Source organism: Talpa occidentalis, unplaced genomic scaffold (genome assembly GCF_014898055.3).
Source record: "Talpa occidentalis isolate TD23 unplaced genomic scaffold, MPIMG_talOcc4v2.1 talOcc4.7, whole genome shotgun sequence".
Lineage (NCBI taxonomy): Eukaryota > Metazoa > Chordata > Mammalia > Eulipotyphla > Talpidae > Talpa > Talpa occidentalis.
The window spans coordinates 98,435,711-98,453,112 of record NW_023605083.1 but is presented as its reverse complement, the minus strand read 5'-3'; the positions used below and the strand labels follow the sequence as shown (position 1 = coordinate 98,453,112).

The 17,402-nt window shown below is 38.3% G+C and overlaps 1 protein-coding gene across 16 annotated transcripts in view; it reads right to left on the bottom strand.

Moving 5' to 3' along the window:
* Window positions 1-17,402, bottom strand: part of NCOR1 (nuclear receptor corepressor 1) — a 159,800-nt gene that overhangs the window by 23,891 nt on the left and 118,507 nt on the right. For 11 of the 16 annotated variants that reach the window (XM_054689594.1, XM_054689592.1, XM_054689593.1 and 8 more), the window contains 10 exons: window positions 17,184-17,284; window positions 14,523-14,691; window positions 12,388-12,528; window positions 10,776-10,859; window positions 10,094-10,350; window positions 9,401-9,761; window positions 5,847-6,074; window positions 3,151-3,360; window positions 2,522-2,674; window positions 2,096-2,239 (listed from right to left, as the gene is read on the bottom strand). In XM_054689594.1, the coding sequence (XP_054545569.1) occupies window positions 2,096-2,239; window positions 2,522-2,674; window positions 3,151-3,360; window positions 5,847-6,074; window positions 9,401-9,761; window positions 10,094-10,350; window positions 10,776-10,859; window positions 12,388-12,528; window positions 14,523-14,691; window positions 17,184-17,284 (1,848 nt within the window). The remainder of the gene's footprint in view (window positions 1-2,095; window positions 2,240-2,521; window positions 2,675-3,150; window positions 3,361-5,846; window positions 6,075-9,400; window positions 9,762-10,093; window positions 10,351-10,775; window positions 10,860-12,387; window positions 12,529-14,522; window positions 14,692-17,183; window positions 17,285-17,402) is intronic. The other 5 variants (XM_054689595.1, XM_054689599.1, XM_037494498.2 and 2 more) reach the window with 1 other exon arrangement.

Here is a 17,402-nt window from a genome sequence, read left to right as displayed (position 1 = left end):
AGGGTCCCACATGGGGCACAGACCTCTCCTGCCGCCCGCTATGGCAATGCTAGGATTCAAAGCTGTTTCATTCCATCAGTTGTTCCAGCTCCATTCCTTTACTGCACTCCATAGCTGTTTTTCTCAGCAAGCTGTTTTGAGATGAAGGCATTCCCACTGTCTTCCACAAAAGCTTAGTTTCATTAACTATATACTTCTTCAATATTTGAGATGTTTTTGGTCACTTAATCTTCTTTCTTCTATAACAAAGTCACAACTTGAACTTGACTTGGTCAAAGTTAATTTACTATGATGATCTCAAATTCTCACATTCCCTCTCTAATCATTTTCTTCTCCACAGCCTCTTGTTCTATGTCCTCACTCCTAAGTTGTTCTTTGCCCTAATAAGAGCTAGCAGTTCCATCACATACCCTTATCTCCAAAGCAGGACCACCTAGGGCAGCCTTTCCAGCAATTTTCTCTCTTGACCATACATCAGCTTATATGAATTGTTTCTAGAGTGCATATTCCTAGAAGTATAACTATTTAAATTTCTGTATCTCCTAAAAGGCTATCTCGATTTACACTGCCACTGAAGAAACACTGTATTCGCTAACACGCTAACAGAATATTAAATCAATTTTGTGAATGCCCAATGGAGGAAAATGGTATTGTCTTAATTATACATGCTGTTCATAAGTGGGATCACAATCATTTTTAAAATCTGGTTCCCACCAAAGTTCTACATCACTCATACTCAGTTTATCTCCTACGAACATAGGAATATGATGACCTCCTTACAATATGCCCTTGTGTTGTGCATCTACCTCTCCGACCATGTCTCTAGTTCCTTTTGCCACCATCTGTAACATCTAAGAATTGATCTACTCTCTTCACACACTTGCCCCTTGGAAATCTCATTCAAGCCAGAATTTCATCTCATACAGATGTCTCCCAAGTCACCATTTCAAGTTCTGCCATTTCTCTTAACTGTAAGATTTATATATCTGACAAAATGGACATGGTAAATGGTTTGAATCATTGATGGAAACAATATAAAAAAACAAGTATACCAGGGATGAGGACAGATGTTTCAAAGACATATCAAATTAAGCATATCCAAATAAAAATCATCTCTTTGTCCTTACTATCCCTGCTCTATCTCAGATGATGACCAATTTTGTTTCCATTTCTTCTCCATTCCCCACATCTAGTTATAGTTAAGTCCTTTTGATTTTACCTTAACAATACTCTTTCAAGCAGGACCTTTCTGCCATTCCAGTGTCAACATATCTCAGGTTGTCACTGGCATGCACAGGAAATAGTGACATGGTCTTACTATCCTGCTACCGACCCTGCCCACTGTCAGGGTACCAACCCACCTCATGCTCCCTGGTACAGATGCCCCTCTGATCATGTTATCTGCCTCCTAAACTAAAAGGCAACACTTTACTTGTAATTCAAAATGCCACACAAACTTCCAAATGTATTTTCCATTTCTCTGGTGCAATAACATGAGTCTTCATATCAGTGAACTTCTGCTTGGGCTGCTTTCAGTTTTACTGATCTCTGCATTAAGCATATTTAGGCCCAACTGCAGCCAACAACAGTAGCCAAATCAAAACACTAACTTCACCATGGAAACCATGTTACTACTTAAGACTGGTTTCTATAGTATCTTTTACCTGTATTTCACTTATGGCATGTAATTAATTTTTGTCTTATAATTCTTATAAAATCATGGTGGCATACCCTAAATATGAAGCACAGTGTTCCATCATACTAGATTACCAAGATACATCTAAAAAATGAATAACGGGCCTCCTCAGTGGCGCAGCGGGTTGAGCGCAGCGCTATGAAGCTGTCCACAGCCTCTGCAGCGTGGGTTTGATTCCCAGCCGGCCAGGGAGATATCCATCTGGCGCGGCAGACCTCTCCTGTCTTGCCTGCTGCTCCCCTCAGCAGTGTATTTCAGTCAATCTGCCTGTTCTGCTCCACGCTCTGTCTCTGGTGAATCCTCTCACCCTCCTGAGCCTCTGACTGTACCCCAGTTCTTGTATAAATAAATAAATCTTTAAACAAAAAAATAAAAAATGAATAAAGCCATGGCACTCACCTGGCCGAAGGTAGAGGTCTGAGGATGCTGCAGCAATGCGTTCCCGCTCCCTCTCCCGCTCCTTCTCCCGTTCCCGTTCCCGCTCCCGCTCCCTTTCACGTTCTCTTTCAGCACTGGCAGCTGCTGCCAGGTGTGTTGAATGTCCTGTAAAAGACAAATATGTATCTACAACTTAAAGATGAAAATGCTCCAAATTTCAGATGTAGGAAGTTTTTTCATTAAGAGTGTTATATGACAAGTTATAAAACAAGCTTGTTATAAAACAAGCTTTTAGGCAGGGTCTAGTGACAGATGGCATATAGGAATTATTACTGTTAAATAAAGAACAGCATACCAAATAGAAAAGACTGCCTGTATCAATGGTTATGCTATAAACACTGGAGCACATTGTTCATATCAGAGAGATGTATGACTGCAGACTCTTACCTGGAGACATAGAAGCAGAGTTGTATGGCCTGGGCGGGAAAGCAATCTGTGTACCAGGAATATAAGTGATTCTGTCCATGGGAGGAGTACTTGTTCCCCCTGGATGAGGCACTAAAATTGCTGGAGGCATATTGGTCAGATCAATGATTCCTGCTCAAAAAAACAAATGCAATAAAATAAAGTTAAATTTAAGCACTATTATAAATACACGACTACAAATGGCTTTTTAATCTCTATAACCTAATGATAACTTGTGTAGAGTATAAATAAAAAAAGATAATCATTACTTTGTAAATCTTTCTCTAAATCCTTCTAGGGAAGGATAGGAAATACTAAAGCTCATACTAGCAACTAAATTATGGACAGATTAAAGAGAGACAACAATTTGATAAAACACTGATTATAAATATCTGACACACTGATTTGGTGTAGTATTATAGTATTTACCAAGACACCCTTGTCTCAATACATTACAATGCTTGCCCTCAAGGGATAAAGGCTATATAGACAAGGCTATGGCTGCCTTCTCTTTCTTTCTACCATTTATTCAACAAATATTTATTTAGTACCTAAGAAATTTTGGATATACATAATAAATTCTATGAAATCTGAACTACAAAGATACATACCTCTTGTTGCTGGATATGGGAGGCCCAGCTGCTGCTCCCGTGGAGAGAGCCCTCTGGCCACATCTGGGCGCAAGTTCACCTGCATTTGCTGAGAGGTAATGTAATCATTTAGGATTGTCTGCCTTGTGTTCTCCATTGCATAAAGCTGATACTGACTTGGGTAACCTGGAGTTGGTGAAAGCTGTCTCTGAAACAGGTAAGCAGCAGCTGCTAATTGAGAGAATGAAAGAAAGGCATTTAGTCTGAGTAAAATTCACTTGCTAAATATCACTGATATAAAGAGTAAGGGAAAACACCATCTGCTAAACTAATGTACACATGCAACTTTTATTTAGTGTGGGGAGGGGTGCTACAGAGATTAGGGTGGATTCATCACAGACCTTGATATATCAGCAATGTGATTATAAACATTCTAATGTCAGACGTAATAGAAAGGGGGAAAAGAAACTAGACAAAATGGTTATTAACATTTCTAACAACTGAACAGCAGCTTTAAAATTGCCAATAGTTTCACTTTCTGTCTTTGCCATGTAACTATTATATATTCACCTGAAATCTCCAAACACTGTGTTTGAAAATAAAATCATTTTTGTAGTAATGATCATTCAACACATCCAAATGGAAAACATGTGAATACATATTGTGACAAATAGTGCCTTTACTTTCCTGGTGGTAAAAATGATTGGTATGTAAGCATTTGATGAATGCTCTATAAAGGGAAAGGAGATGAGCAAACTTTTTGTATAAGAGCCAGATGGTAGATATGTTAGGCTTTGCGGATCATACAGCAATTCCAAGTCTGTCATGGTAGGGTGAAGGCAGGCACAGATAGACCCTCAACAAATCGGTATGGCCTAGATGTAATGAAACTTTACAGAAACAGGCAGCAGAAGAATTTCACTCCCAAGTCAAAAGTTGGCCACTGCAAAAAGCTCATAATACAAGATGCTGGGAAAAGGGAGATATGGTCAAAAATAGGAAATAAAGTTTTTAGCCTCAAAACATGTATAATCCAGCTGAGGCTCAAAAATGACAAGCAAATGAAACTTCTATAAATTAAGAAAGAATGATGGTAAACACTGAAGTATAATTTGATCTGAGTGAACTAAGATATTTATTACATATTCTCCCTAGAAAAACAAATTGACAAGTTTCCTGGAATGTTTTCTTCTCCATCTAGAACTCCCAGCCAAGTGAGTCTGAGAGCCAACTCTGAGTACCTCTGGGTACTTCTAGTTCTGAGAGACAGTCTGATGAACTAGGCGCCTCTAAAACTTATTCTTTTTATTTTTTAATTTTTAAAAAATATTTATCTTGTAGAAGAACTGGGGTGTAGGCCAGAGGTGCAGAGGGTGAAGGAATTCACCAGAGAGAGTGGGGAGCAGGCAGAATTACTGAAATACACTGCTAAGGAGAGCAGCAGGCTCTACAGGAGAGGTCTGCTGCACCATATGTGGGTTAGGTCTCTGGCTGGGGATCAAACTCAGGCTGTAGTGGTGATAGCGCTGAGTCTTAACCCTTAGGCCACCAGGGACGCACTAAAACTTAATGTTCTTAAGTGACAAATAATTTGAAGGCACTAACATAGTTTTTAGATAAAATGTTTTCTATAAGCACCTTGCTAATATGAAATGTAAATAACCCTTAGAAAACAGCTTTCTAATTTGGCATGCTTATAATGAAATGTTTCCCTCAGGACCATGGTGAATACAAGTGTTCTGTATCCCAACTTTAGCTTGAAGGATGTAATAAGCCAGCAGATCAGGATGGAGAAGAGGTATGGAAAGAAAACATGACATTTGAGTGGGTTTAATGTGCAAGAGAAGTAGGGACTAGGATGTGGAAGGACAGGCAGAGCCAGCACAGCAGGTGGTCACAAGAGCCCAGCAGAGACCCCACCAATCTGCTGACAGCTCTGCTCTCTCCCTTTCTAGAGCACACTGCCCTGCGGCCCCGCAGGCGTGCTGCCATGCACCCAGTACAAGCTGCTCTCTGGTAAACCCATGTACTTCTGCAACATCAGGCTATTTACCCAGAATCGGTAGTTGTTTCAAAAGTTTCTTCCAGAAGTAACTGTGTAATAGTTACTAATGAAATAGTCTATAAATCAATAAAAGAAGAATGAAGAGTGGTTTCTTTGAAAACTAAGGTGACTGCTTCGGAAGAAAGTTGTTGTATCAGGCTGGACTATACAATTTTAAGAGTAGGAAAAAATCTAAAAGGATTTTAGATTAAATTGCTTCAAGGTATCTTCAAATTCTAGCTTCACTTAAATACCCAAACCTAAAAATGTATTATTTAAATAAAAAAGGACATGGTGAGCTTTAGTTTGTGGATCTTGGTCTTAGGTCAGAATACCAGTAAATGAATGTCATTGTTGTAAATTGAAATATTTAAGGTATGCCTGTTTCATTGAAAAATTCTTCACATCAACCCACTTTTTCAATTACTTTAATTAAATGCTATCAGATAAGAGGGCTTTTCATCTATTATTTTCAGTTGGTAAGTAATTTGTTTCTTGATTTAAGTTGGTAACATAGGTGTGTGCAGTTTGTGAAAAATCACTGTACTGTATGCTAATGATATGTGCAATTGTCTACATATTGTATTTTAATGAATAGAAAATAGAAATATAATAAGTTTTTAAAAGTCACACAGGTATATTATTTCTTTGCCTAATTAATCACTCTTCTTACCAGGATCCAGAGCCCTGTGAAACGGCATGGCTGGGTCCAAATGTGTGGGAAGATGGCTCCGATAAACCTCTCCTGCAGTGCTTCCCCTGTGATGGGGATCAAAAGGGCTATGGCTTACTACAGGGTCCACCCCAGGTACTGGAGACTTCGCTGGTATACTCTCCCTTTGGGTAGGGGTTAGTGTTGATTTTCTTTCATGATTGGTGGACTTGCTAGAGGAAATGGTAACTGGAAAAAAAGAGCCAACACCACAAATTCTTAAGAAAATTTGCTAAGAATGATAATATACTTATCTCAAATATTCAAATATAGACTATTCACACATTTTGATCTTCTCTTTCCACTAAACATTTAACATTCAAGCTTACAAGATACGCAAGTCTGAAAAACTAGCAGGAATTTTTGAGATTTGGCGATTACCACCTATGGATTGTAGAACACAGAATTTACCACCCAATGTTAAAATTAAAAATAAAGTTCAAAACTCCTCCTTAAACCCTAGTATAATCCCCCCCCAATGTTTTCAAAAATGGCAAAGTTTCATCTTTTTTTGTAGTTCAATAGTATTCCATTGCATGCCTTATCTTCATTCATTCATCAATGGACACTTAAGTTGTTTCTGTATCTTGGCTACTGTAATAATGCTGCAGTGAACATAAGGGTGCACAAATCTTTACAAATTATTATTTTCATATATTTTTGATAAATAGCAAGAAGTAGCTGGATCTTATGATATTCTTAATTTTTAAGATTTTATTTTTTTATTATTTTTAAAAATATATCTTTTTTTAATTTTAACAATGGTTTACAACACTGTATGATTTAAGGTATAGGTTTACAACTCTCCAGATGTTTGTTATCACCCCATGCTTGTCACCAAAGTACCCATAAATCCTCCACCATAGTCCACTGAGCCCCTCCCCCACTATACCCCTCTAGTAGCTTCAATTCTACAGTTAGATTTCTAGATTTTACTTTAGTTTAGTCTGTGTCTTTGTTTTGTTTCTTTATATTCCATGAGTTAAAACCATTTGGTATTTGTCTTTCTCCTGATTTATTTTATTTAGCATAATCCCTACCAGCTCCATTCATGTTGTCACAAATGATAAGCTTTCATCTTCTTTTATAGCTCAGTAAAATTCCTTTGCGTATATACACCAAATCTTCATAATCCACTCATCTATTATTAAGCACAAAGGTTGTTTCTATAACTTGGCTATTGTAAATAGTGCTGCAACAAACATGGGAGTGTATATATCCCTTCAAATTAGTGTTTTATATTCTTCAGATGGACACCAAGGAGTGGAACTGTTGGATTATGTGGCAGATCTATTTTTAATATTTTGAGAAATCTCCATAATGTTTTCTTTTTACAGATTTTTTTTATTTATTTATGCATAAAAGAACTGGGGTCTAGGTCAGAGGTATGGACGTGGGGGAGTGAGAGGATTCACCAGAGACAGAGTGGGGAGCAGAACAGGCAGATCTACTGAAATATACTGCTGAGGGGAGCAGCGGGCAAGACAGGAGAGGTCTGCTGCACCATATGCGGGTTAGCTCCCTGGCCAGGGATTGAACTCATGCCATAGTGGCTGGTGATAGTTTGACACACTGGTGATAGCTAAGACTTTAACCCCTGCACTACCAGAGAGACCCTCTATAATGTTTTCCATTGGGGTTGTAACAGTCCACAAGCCCACCAACAATGTACAAGGATTTTTCTAAGTAAAATAAGTCAAATGGAGAAAGACAAATACTTATGATTTCATTCATATGAGGAATATGAAGAATCAACAAATTTTTACAGATTGGTGATGATCATGATGTAAATACAGATGTTGAATTTTAAAGCTGTACAGCAGAAACTTACATAATGTTATAAACCAATGTACCTCACTAAATATTTTAAAATTCTATTTTTTTTTTATTTTTTATATAAGCACTGGGTACAGTCAGAAGCGCGGGAGGGTGAGAGGATTCACCAGAGCCAGAGCAGGGAACAGAACAGGCAGACCGATGAAGTACACTGCTGAGGGGAGCAGCGGGTGGCAGGAGAGTTCTGAGTGCCATGTGGGACCCTCGCCGGCGGCCAGGGATCAAACCGATGCTGCAGAGGCTTTAGGGCAGCTTCACAGCCCAGCGCTCAACCGCTGCGCCACCGGGGAGGCCCTATTTTACAATCCTATTGTAAATGATTTTGTTTCCTATTTTATTTTAACATCCTCGATGCTCTGGGTCTCACATGTAGCAAATCTTAATTTATTCTCTTTACCTTCATTACCCAGACTTCCTGCTGTCTGTTAGTCATACTTATACCATTTTTCCTTGCTCTGTACTTCAGCAGACTTTCTCATTATGTCACTGACATCAATCTCTTCCCTATGCCAGTCTCTTCTAAATGATGTTATTCAGAGAAGTCAGATTATCATACCAATGTCTATCACATCCAACTATTTATTGGTCTCAACTGTTTTAAACTGTGGTAAATTACAACAGAACATAAAATTTACCATCTGAGTCATTTTAAAGGGTACAGTTCAGTGGTATTTCAGTACATTCATAATGTGGTGCAATGGACACCACTATTTCATTAATATTTTGATAATGTCAACTTTGCCATGATAGAAAAATCTGCCTATTAAAACAAGAAATCACACTGGCTTGTAACATCTTTCCAAACCCCAATCTGTTCATACATGGAGTGCCTTTCCCCTGTGCAGAGCACTTTTCTTTTAAAACGAGAGTCCAAAGGCTTTGGATTCATGACCCTATTCATAAGTAGACACTTTCCTTTTTCTCCTTCCTCCTTGCTACTTCTCTTCCACCACCAAAAACACCATTTTACAGCCCCCACAATGTGGAGTCCAGGAACCTGCATATGAGCCCTTAGTAAATATGTATTATAAAATAATTTAAGATTTAAAATTCAAGCCTAAGTAGTCTTGCTTCAGAGTCTAAACTTCCAACCATCACACCACTACTGCTGCTTAAAAAACAAGTCAAAACTGACTTCCAGGAAACATTATAGGATTAGCTGAAAAGCCACTCTAATAGTTATCTGAGGGCCTCCCTGGTGGCACATGGGGTTAAGAGGCAACCTATGAAGCTGTCCGCAGCCTCTGCGGCCTCTGCAGCCTCTGCAGCACGAGTTCCATCCCCCAGCCGACCAAGGAGCAGCAGACCTCTCCTGTCTTGCCCGCTATTCCCCTCAGCAGTGCACTTCAGTCAATCTGCCTATTCTGTTTCCTGCTCTGTCTCTCACCCCCACACACACACACCTCTGGCCTGTACCCCAGCTCTTGTATGCATATAAATAAATCTTTTAAAAAAAATAGTTATTTGAGAGCATTTCTAAACTCCACTATACTCTTTATTTAATTTAAATATTAGGCATTTAACCTATAATTATGCTTGTTTTTAATTTGGTGGCCGCCCACAGACCAAGCATAACCTAAAAATCTTGTGACAAAAAAGCTAACACTTAGACATTTAACACTTGCCAGAAGCAATAGGGCACAGTAAAACTACCAGACAAGGATATGAGAGTATCATACCATCAGAAGCTCTGCTCATCATTGGTGAACCTCTGGACATGGTGTTTGGATAACTCACAGGTGTCCGCCGTGCACCAGTATCATCATAAATCCCTGGGCTCAGCTGTGCTTTGGGAGCTTCATGAAGTGTTGACCTAAGAACGGAGGGGCCAGAGCTTACCACCGATGTATGCCGGGAACGCATTGGCTCGCCTGCTTTGACATCCTCGTATTTTCCCCGTTCAACTACTTTTATGTTCTCTGGTACAATTTCCAATGGAGGCATTCCACGGGGTAGTTTGCTAGGCCCAGTGATTAAGGATTTGACATTGTGTTTGATGGCAGATTGACCTGAGTTGCTGTCAAACTTTATCGGTGTACCCTAAAGGGAAAGAAACAAATATTATATCTAAATATTTTTCCATCTCAAGTCTATGTTTGGCTCATGGCAATTCTAGTTTGCTGTAGTAGTCTTTACTGCCTGTGTGGATGTCTTAATCACAAGCCTACCAATCCTGATTTACATACCTTCCACCTTCTACACTCCATGCTATGGACACAAGAAACACTAAAGATAGAGCACAGATAAAGGTTTCATGCTTACTTCTAAGAGAACTGAGATCATAAGAACTACTTATAAAGTAACTTTTAAAAAATACCCATAAATACTACAATCTGAAGTGAAATGCTGACAAAAAGAGCCATGATAGTTACCTGGGAGATGGAACCCTCAATTATTGGCCTTGCACTCTGGACTACTTCTGGAGTTTTTCGACTTTCCTGAGTTAAAATATCTTGCCGTGGAATCTCATGAATGGAACGCCCCATCTCTTTGATAGTGGTTATGCCATCGTAAGGTTTTCCTTTGGTAATGGCACCTTCGAATGCCCGTATTGGAGGACTCTCCCTCTTAATCTGTTTGGGATACTTAAGGCCATCTTCAAAGCTGTCAGTTGTTGCTCTTGGTGTGCCTTTAAAAAGAATTCAAGAAACATTAATAGTTGTGGTTGCATAGCAATGCAATTGAACAATACACTTAAAATCATTAAAAGATTCATGTCCTGTCATCTTGCAGTTCCTAATCAATTTTCTGTTTACAACAATGCTCAAATAAGTAAGTCTTCATCAGTCGTTATTTTCTTAGGGTCACTCAAGATTAATACATCATTAATCACAATCACAGAATGTTTCTGGCACACTAAAGATGAAGTACATTGAAATATTAGGTAGCTATCCATATTCAAATAATGCTTTTTGCTCAGAGATGAAAGAGCTAAAAGCAAGACTTAAAATATCTAATATTTAAAAAAAGAAACTATCTTGAAAAACAGACTTTACAAACTACTTTGTTAGTGAGACAGTAATAAATAAAAGCCAAAACAAGCAAAAAATTTACCCTGCATTATGGAACCTGACAGCACAGTCCTTTCTTTGAGATCAGAATGAGGGCTCCCCCTGGGTAATGCTCGGCATATTAATCCTTTAAAAACAAGAAAGCAATTTAAGTATTAAACATATGTACACGTATGTCAGTTCACACATACTTAATACTGTCCCTAGAGTATGTATTTTTCATAAAAGCTCTATGAAAAAAGTGGTATTTTACACTTGTAAACTATTCAAGATTAGCATGAAAACAAATAAAAGTTGGAAGAAGCCATCATGACATGGTATCATTCTTTCCTTTTTAAAAGCTTCCCTTAGTAGAAAATGGTCACAGAATACATCCATTAATTGTAGATCATATCAAAATCTAAAACCACAATGTTTCCTTACTAAGGCAAGAGAAAATGTAGAGGGATTGGACATCATGATTTAGCTCTGAAATGTATCTGTGAAATTTATCTGTGAGATTTCCATATCTGTGAAATACGGAAATCTTGAAAATAAGAAAAGTATTTTAAATGAAACATGCAAAGCAAAATGAAAGGATGCAAATAACCTCTTAAGAAGTTTCACATTATACTGATGATAAATGTGAATCAAGGAATGGAATAAAACACATGCATTTATCATAACGTAAAGGAAAAGTGAGATTTTTGTTTTTTTTTTTTTTTTTTAATACAGACAAAACCCAGCTATGAGAAAAGTGAACAGGATTTCTAACATAGAGGAGTCCTTACCCTGCCTTTAGCATTTCATCTAGATTAAAATTAGTCTGGTTAAAGTTGATGATTTAAAGAAAGTGAGTCATTAACAAAACAAAACCAAGCTATCATTTACTGAGCACCTATCACAAGGTCAGCATGAGGCTGGACAACTGTCTCTAATCATGTTAGATGAACAGAGAGGAAGATTTTCTTCCACAATTACAAAGGAAGAAACAGAGGAGTCACCAAGAAAGGGTGAAGCTGGGAATTCAAATACATGCCTTTGCTCTATCCATCATATAACTTCATCTGTCACACAATACAAAGTTCTTATAATGAACTTTACATTTTTAAACTAATTTCACTCGAACAGGAATAATCTACAAATTACATGAGCATTCTAATAGTTACCCATGATATGACCAATTATGTTTACTATTTACTTTTGCCCACAGAACACTTGATTTATACACAGACATGAATGTAAATTTAAACTTTCATTAACATAAATTTCAGGTAGAAATGGCGAAATTAAATACATCCTAAAACAACACTGAAGGGCCTCCCCGGTGGCGCAGCGGTTGAGCGCTGGGTTGCGAAGCTGCCCGCAGCCTCTGCAGCGCCGGTTCAATCCCCGGCTACTCCCCGGCCACCGGAGGAGGGTCCCACATGGTGCGCAGACCTCTCCTGCCGCCCGCTGCTCCCCTCAGCAGTGTACTTCGGTCCTTCTGCCTGCTCTGCTCCCCGCTCTGGCTCTGGTGAGTTCTCTCACCCTCTCGCGCTTCTGACTGTACCCAGTGCTTGTATAAATAAATAAATAAAATGAATAAATAAATCTTTAAAAAAAAAAAAACAACACTGAAAACTTAACTACACAAAATAAAATATATCTAAATAATATCTCATGAAACATTCTACCCTCTAATGGTGCTGATACAGGGGACTCTCTCAATGATAATCCTTGCTTTATATTTCCTTCCACTGACTCATAGCTTCTTTTCAAACTGATTTCATGGGCTGTTCTTGGACTTCTTGTCCCTTCTCGGGCATTCTTTATATCTGCAAAATATATAAACAAGAATTGCTCAGGGTCCAAGATCTATAATACAACAAATAAGTTATCTTAATTCATTGTCTACTTGTAAAAGTAATATAAAAAGTAGATTTAAGCAATAATATATATCAGTGTAGATATTTACAAAAATGTTTTCATTCATTCAAATATATCTATTGTATGCCAGGCACAAGCTTGCAGATAAGGTTAACAAATTAAGTCACTTCCCTCATGAAATTGACCCCCTAATGACAGATACAGATAAATAGGCAATTATTATTCAGAATTAAATAGTACTATAAGAGAAATATGCTGTGAGAATGCTGGAAAGGAAACCTACCACTTAAAGTTTAGATAAGGCTGCCCTGAAAAAGTAATGTTTAAGCTGAGAATTGAAGGATAAGTAAGAACTTCTTAAGTTAAAGGATGGAGAGCTGGTATAGACCCAAAGCTAAGAGGAGTATGGTACATAGGGGAACTTAAGCTCAGTAAATGGCCAATGAGTACAGTGGAGCTGGGAGGAAAGGAGGTGTGGTGAGGGAGGGAAACTCAAAGGGCTGGGGGGGGGGGGAAGGGAGGGGCCTCCCTGGTGGCCCAGGGATTAAAGACAGTGCTATCAAGCTATTGCCAGCCACTATAGCACGAATTCGATCCCTGGCCAAGGAGCAACCTACATGGACAGCAGACCTCTCCTGTCTCGCCTGCTACTCCCCTCAGCAGTGTATTTTAGTCAATCTGCCTGTTCTGCTCCCCACTCTCTCTGGTAAATCCTCCACCCTTTCCCCCCACTCCCCGGCCAGTACCTCTGGCTTACACCCCAGTGCTTGCATACATAAATAAATAAATCTTTAAAAAAGAAAAAAAGTGGGAAGGGAAAAATCTAAAGAGATGCACTGGAAGTATGGGTGGGGGTGATGAAACCAAGGTAAGGCATCATAATTATCTTAAAGGCAATAAAGAGCCAAGAAAGAAGTTACATGATGTACAATTTCAAATATGGGTAAGAGTGATGGCAGGGAGATTAGTCAAGTAACTACCAATTTATCCAGATGAAAGGTGATGGTGGCAAAAGGGAATATAGAGAAATGGACAGACACCAAAGACTTGAGAAAATAGAACAGGAACAATTTAGTGATTGATTGACAAACTGGATGCAGAAAGAGAAGTCAATTATGACACCCAGATTTCTGGCGTAGGCAATGTGCATTAATTTCTTTCCCCAGGGAAAAAAAAGTAAAGCAATATACACTTGAACTGTTAAAACAAGAAAGAAGGAAGGAAACAGGAAAGTTATTATGTATTCTGCATCAGGCACTATGTGCTCACATACTTTATTCCTTTGTATTCGAAGAAAAAGATAAATCATGACTAATGACTGCTTGGATCACAAAAACAGTAGCAAATGAGAACTCAGATCTAGTCCATAACTTGGCCTTTATACCATAACTGCGCCATTTTTATAAAATAATAGTACAGGGAAAATATAACACATCTAAAGAAAATGTTTACATACCGACATTAAAATAATTAAATTTAAGACATTAATTTAGAACATTAAATTAAATTAAATTAGTTAAATTTAAGGAGAACTTAAGTTCAATATTCTTCCCAGAATTATCAGACTATTATTTCTTCATTAATTCCTAGCATATAAAATAGGAATTCCTTCAAAATAAAAGTGATTCTACTAAAGTTAAACGAAGATTCTTCACCTAAGCTAGTCAACTGACCTCAGTTGATATTAGTTACCATTTCTAGGACACCAACCATGGTATCTGCATTGTTAACCACTTTTCATTGACTCTCAGTACATTTCTCATGAAAGTCTCACAAAACCGTACATTTCTCACAAAAGTTATTATTAACCCCTTTAACAGAGAGGAAATGTGGCCTCAGGGAAAAAAACTAATTTCTTCTAACAAGTATGGTGAGAAACGGCAGCTGTGTTTTTTAGTCACATATTACAGTACTGGCTTCAGTGTTTAAATGCAATACTTACTATCATATGATAAGATATGTCCACTTTTGCCTTCATAAATAACATGGCCTTTGGAAGCAGCTTCCTCTCTGCCTTTCTCAGGGCTGCTTTCTTCAATGGGAATTCTTGAAATAGAACCCTTTATCAATGCCTCAGTTGGTATGCCAGCCTGGGACAGAGCTGGGGTACCCTGCCATCAAATTAAACACAAGCACCAAGAAAGTCAAATCGTGTCTGTTTAGACAAAAGGCAAGATACTCAGAAATCGTAACCTAGCATACTGAGAATCAGATAATCCTTATCTTCAAAGAAGAAAGGACAAGCACATGAGAGGAAACCAGAGATTACATTTTATGAACAAAGAAATGGTGCAACTTTGTCCTTGGACCCCACCATATAAAACTCCTTAAAATGCTAGTAGTTATATGAGGTGAACTATTGATAGCTTTCTTCCCTATCTTGATGTCAAACTATGAGGGCACTTAACGCTCAGAAAAAAAGTGTAACACAGGGCCTCCCCGGTGGCGCAGCGGTTGAGCGCTGGGTTGCGAAGCTGCCCGCGGCCTCGGAGGCGCCGGTTCGATCCCCGGCTGCTCCCCGGCCACCGGAGGAGGGTCCCACATGGCGCACAGACCTCCCCTGCCGCCCGCTGCTCCCCTCAGCAGTGTCCTTCGGTCCTTCTGCCTGCTCTGCTCCCCGCTCTGGCTCTGGTGAATCCTCTCACCCTCCCGCGCTTCTGACTGTACCCCGTGCTTGTATAAATAAATAAATTAAACCAAAAAAAAAAAAGTGTAACACAAATTCATACAAATTTAGTAATAAGGCTTTTTCAAAGTTTCTAAAGAAGACAAAGTTTTAAATTTAGAGTATCACAAAGTTCATATTGTGGTAAAAGAAAAATAGAACTTTCAATTATGAAACTATGTATTATATCAGAACCTTGATCATCAGTAAGAAGAGAAGATAAACTTGGCCTCCATTTTGTTACATGGACTGAGTCTAGGTCATGTTGTCTAAACATCTGCCTTCATTATTCCTCTTCTGGGTTATCTATGGTCAGGATTCTTTTCACTCTTCCTTTAAAAGCAGTGAAACATTTCTTCAAAAGGGAAATCATTCAAGGAACTTTATAGAACATTTTGTAAAAGTGAGCTGCTTGGGTTGAAATGGGATTGGGAAGGCCAGACCTAGTCCACTCAAACATTTAGTGTCTCTAAAACTCTAATGAGGATAATCTGAAACTACACATTCGTAAGCAGGAAGAATGATGAGAACAATACATTTACTCATCTAGCTGTTAAAGTGAGCCCATTAGAAAACATCTGAAAATTGTTAACACCCACTTTGCAAATGCTCATGTCACATAGACAGACTGATTTCAAAATAAATAAAATCTAGCCTCATTTGATCTAGTTCACACTGTCTTCTTATCCAGATTCTGAATGCAGGAGCAAAAATGAAGAAAAGATAATATGCACATGGCATTTAGTTTTCTTCTGTCTATATTAAAGTGTTCACTTATTCTAAAAACTAATTTCAACAGAACATGTACTTTGGTTAAATGTGGAAAAAGACATTTGAAGTATTAGAACATATTTTTCTAGATTACTACATGCCATATATTCCATAAACCATGCATAGAGAGGAATCACCAGGGAATCTTGTTAAAAACATAGATTCTGATTCAGTAGGTCTCAAGTAGGCACTGAAATTTCTGCATTGTTCTTACAAGTTACCAGGTGATGTGTTGCTCCAACACATACCACACTTAGTTAGCAAGGTCCCAGGGTATGGCTCTCAAACAGGCATGTAGCACATACTCACTGGAGCACTGGGAAACAGATTGCTAGATCCTGTCCCCACTAGTGTGACTTCAGTAAGTCTGGGGTGGGGCCTCAGCATCTCTATGTCAAGACGCTTCCCAGCTGATGCTTCTGATTTGGGACTACACTTTGATAACCACTGTCCCATGGAACACAAAAAGGATTAGAATAGAAAATTTGTGACAGGTACTGAGGAAACAGAAAACTTGTGACAGCTAAAAATGTACAAAATCACAGGATTCTGATTTCCCAAAATAGAACTTTTGTTTGCCAGATCTACATTAGTAGTCTAAGGACTACTTTACATTTCAAATTAAAATTGTATCTGAGGAAAAGAAAAACGTTCTATTATCAAAATTGGTGATTTAGTTAGCCTAAAATTAGAAGATACTTGATTTTTGGTGCTTTTGTGAATACCATCATATCTCTAAGATTAGCATTAGTTTCTAACAAGACAACATATAATCCGAGATTATGCTCCTTTTCACAAAGGCGAATACAACAAATAATTTATAATAATTTTCTTCTCAATTTCTGTTTAAGTTGAATACATGGTAAAAGCTTTGTCAGGAAGAAAGTGAGAACTGCATCAATTAGAACTTGTTTTTTTCTGCCAGTTTGCAAATAAGTGACTTTTTCGAATGAACCACAGTATGGATAAGATAGGTTGTGATCAAAATTATCATATTAAAATGTCTTTCTGCAGATGGTTCATGAACCTGAGGTATATCATCACTGAAACCCAGTCACATGACTCAGACTATGAACAACTTAATCACAAAACTGTATTCCTGGAATAGCTGAAGCTCTGAAGACTTTACTTCTGTTGTTCAATATACATGGGATGACTGGAATTCACCTGGGTGATAGAGCCCCTCAGGGATGGGATACTATCCACTGAAATTTTGCTGGTTGGAGTTCCCCGAGTTATACTTCCTTCTTGAATGGCACCTGTGGTACCTGAACAAAAACAAAATCATTAGCAAACCATATTCCCTACTTCTGCAAAAAAAAAAAAAAAGAAAGAAATTAGCCTCTACTTGAAAGAGGGATGGGAAGATAACAGTAGCACAAACAG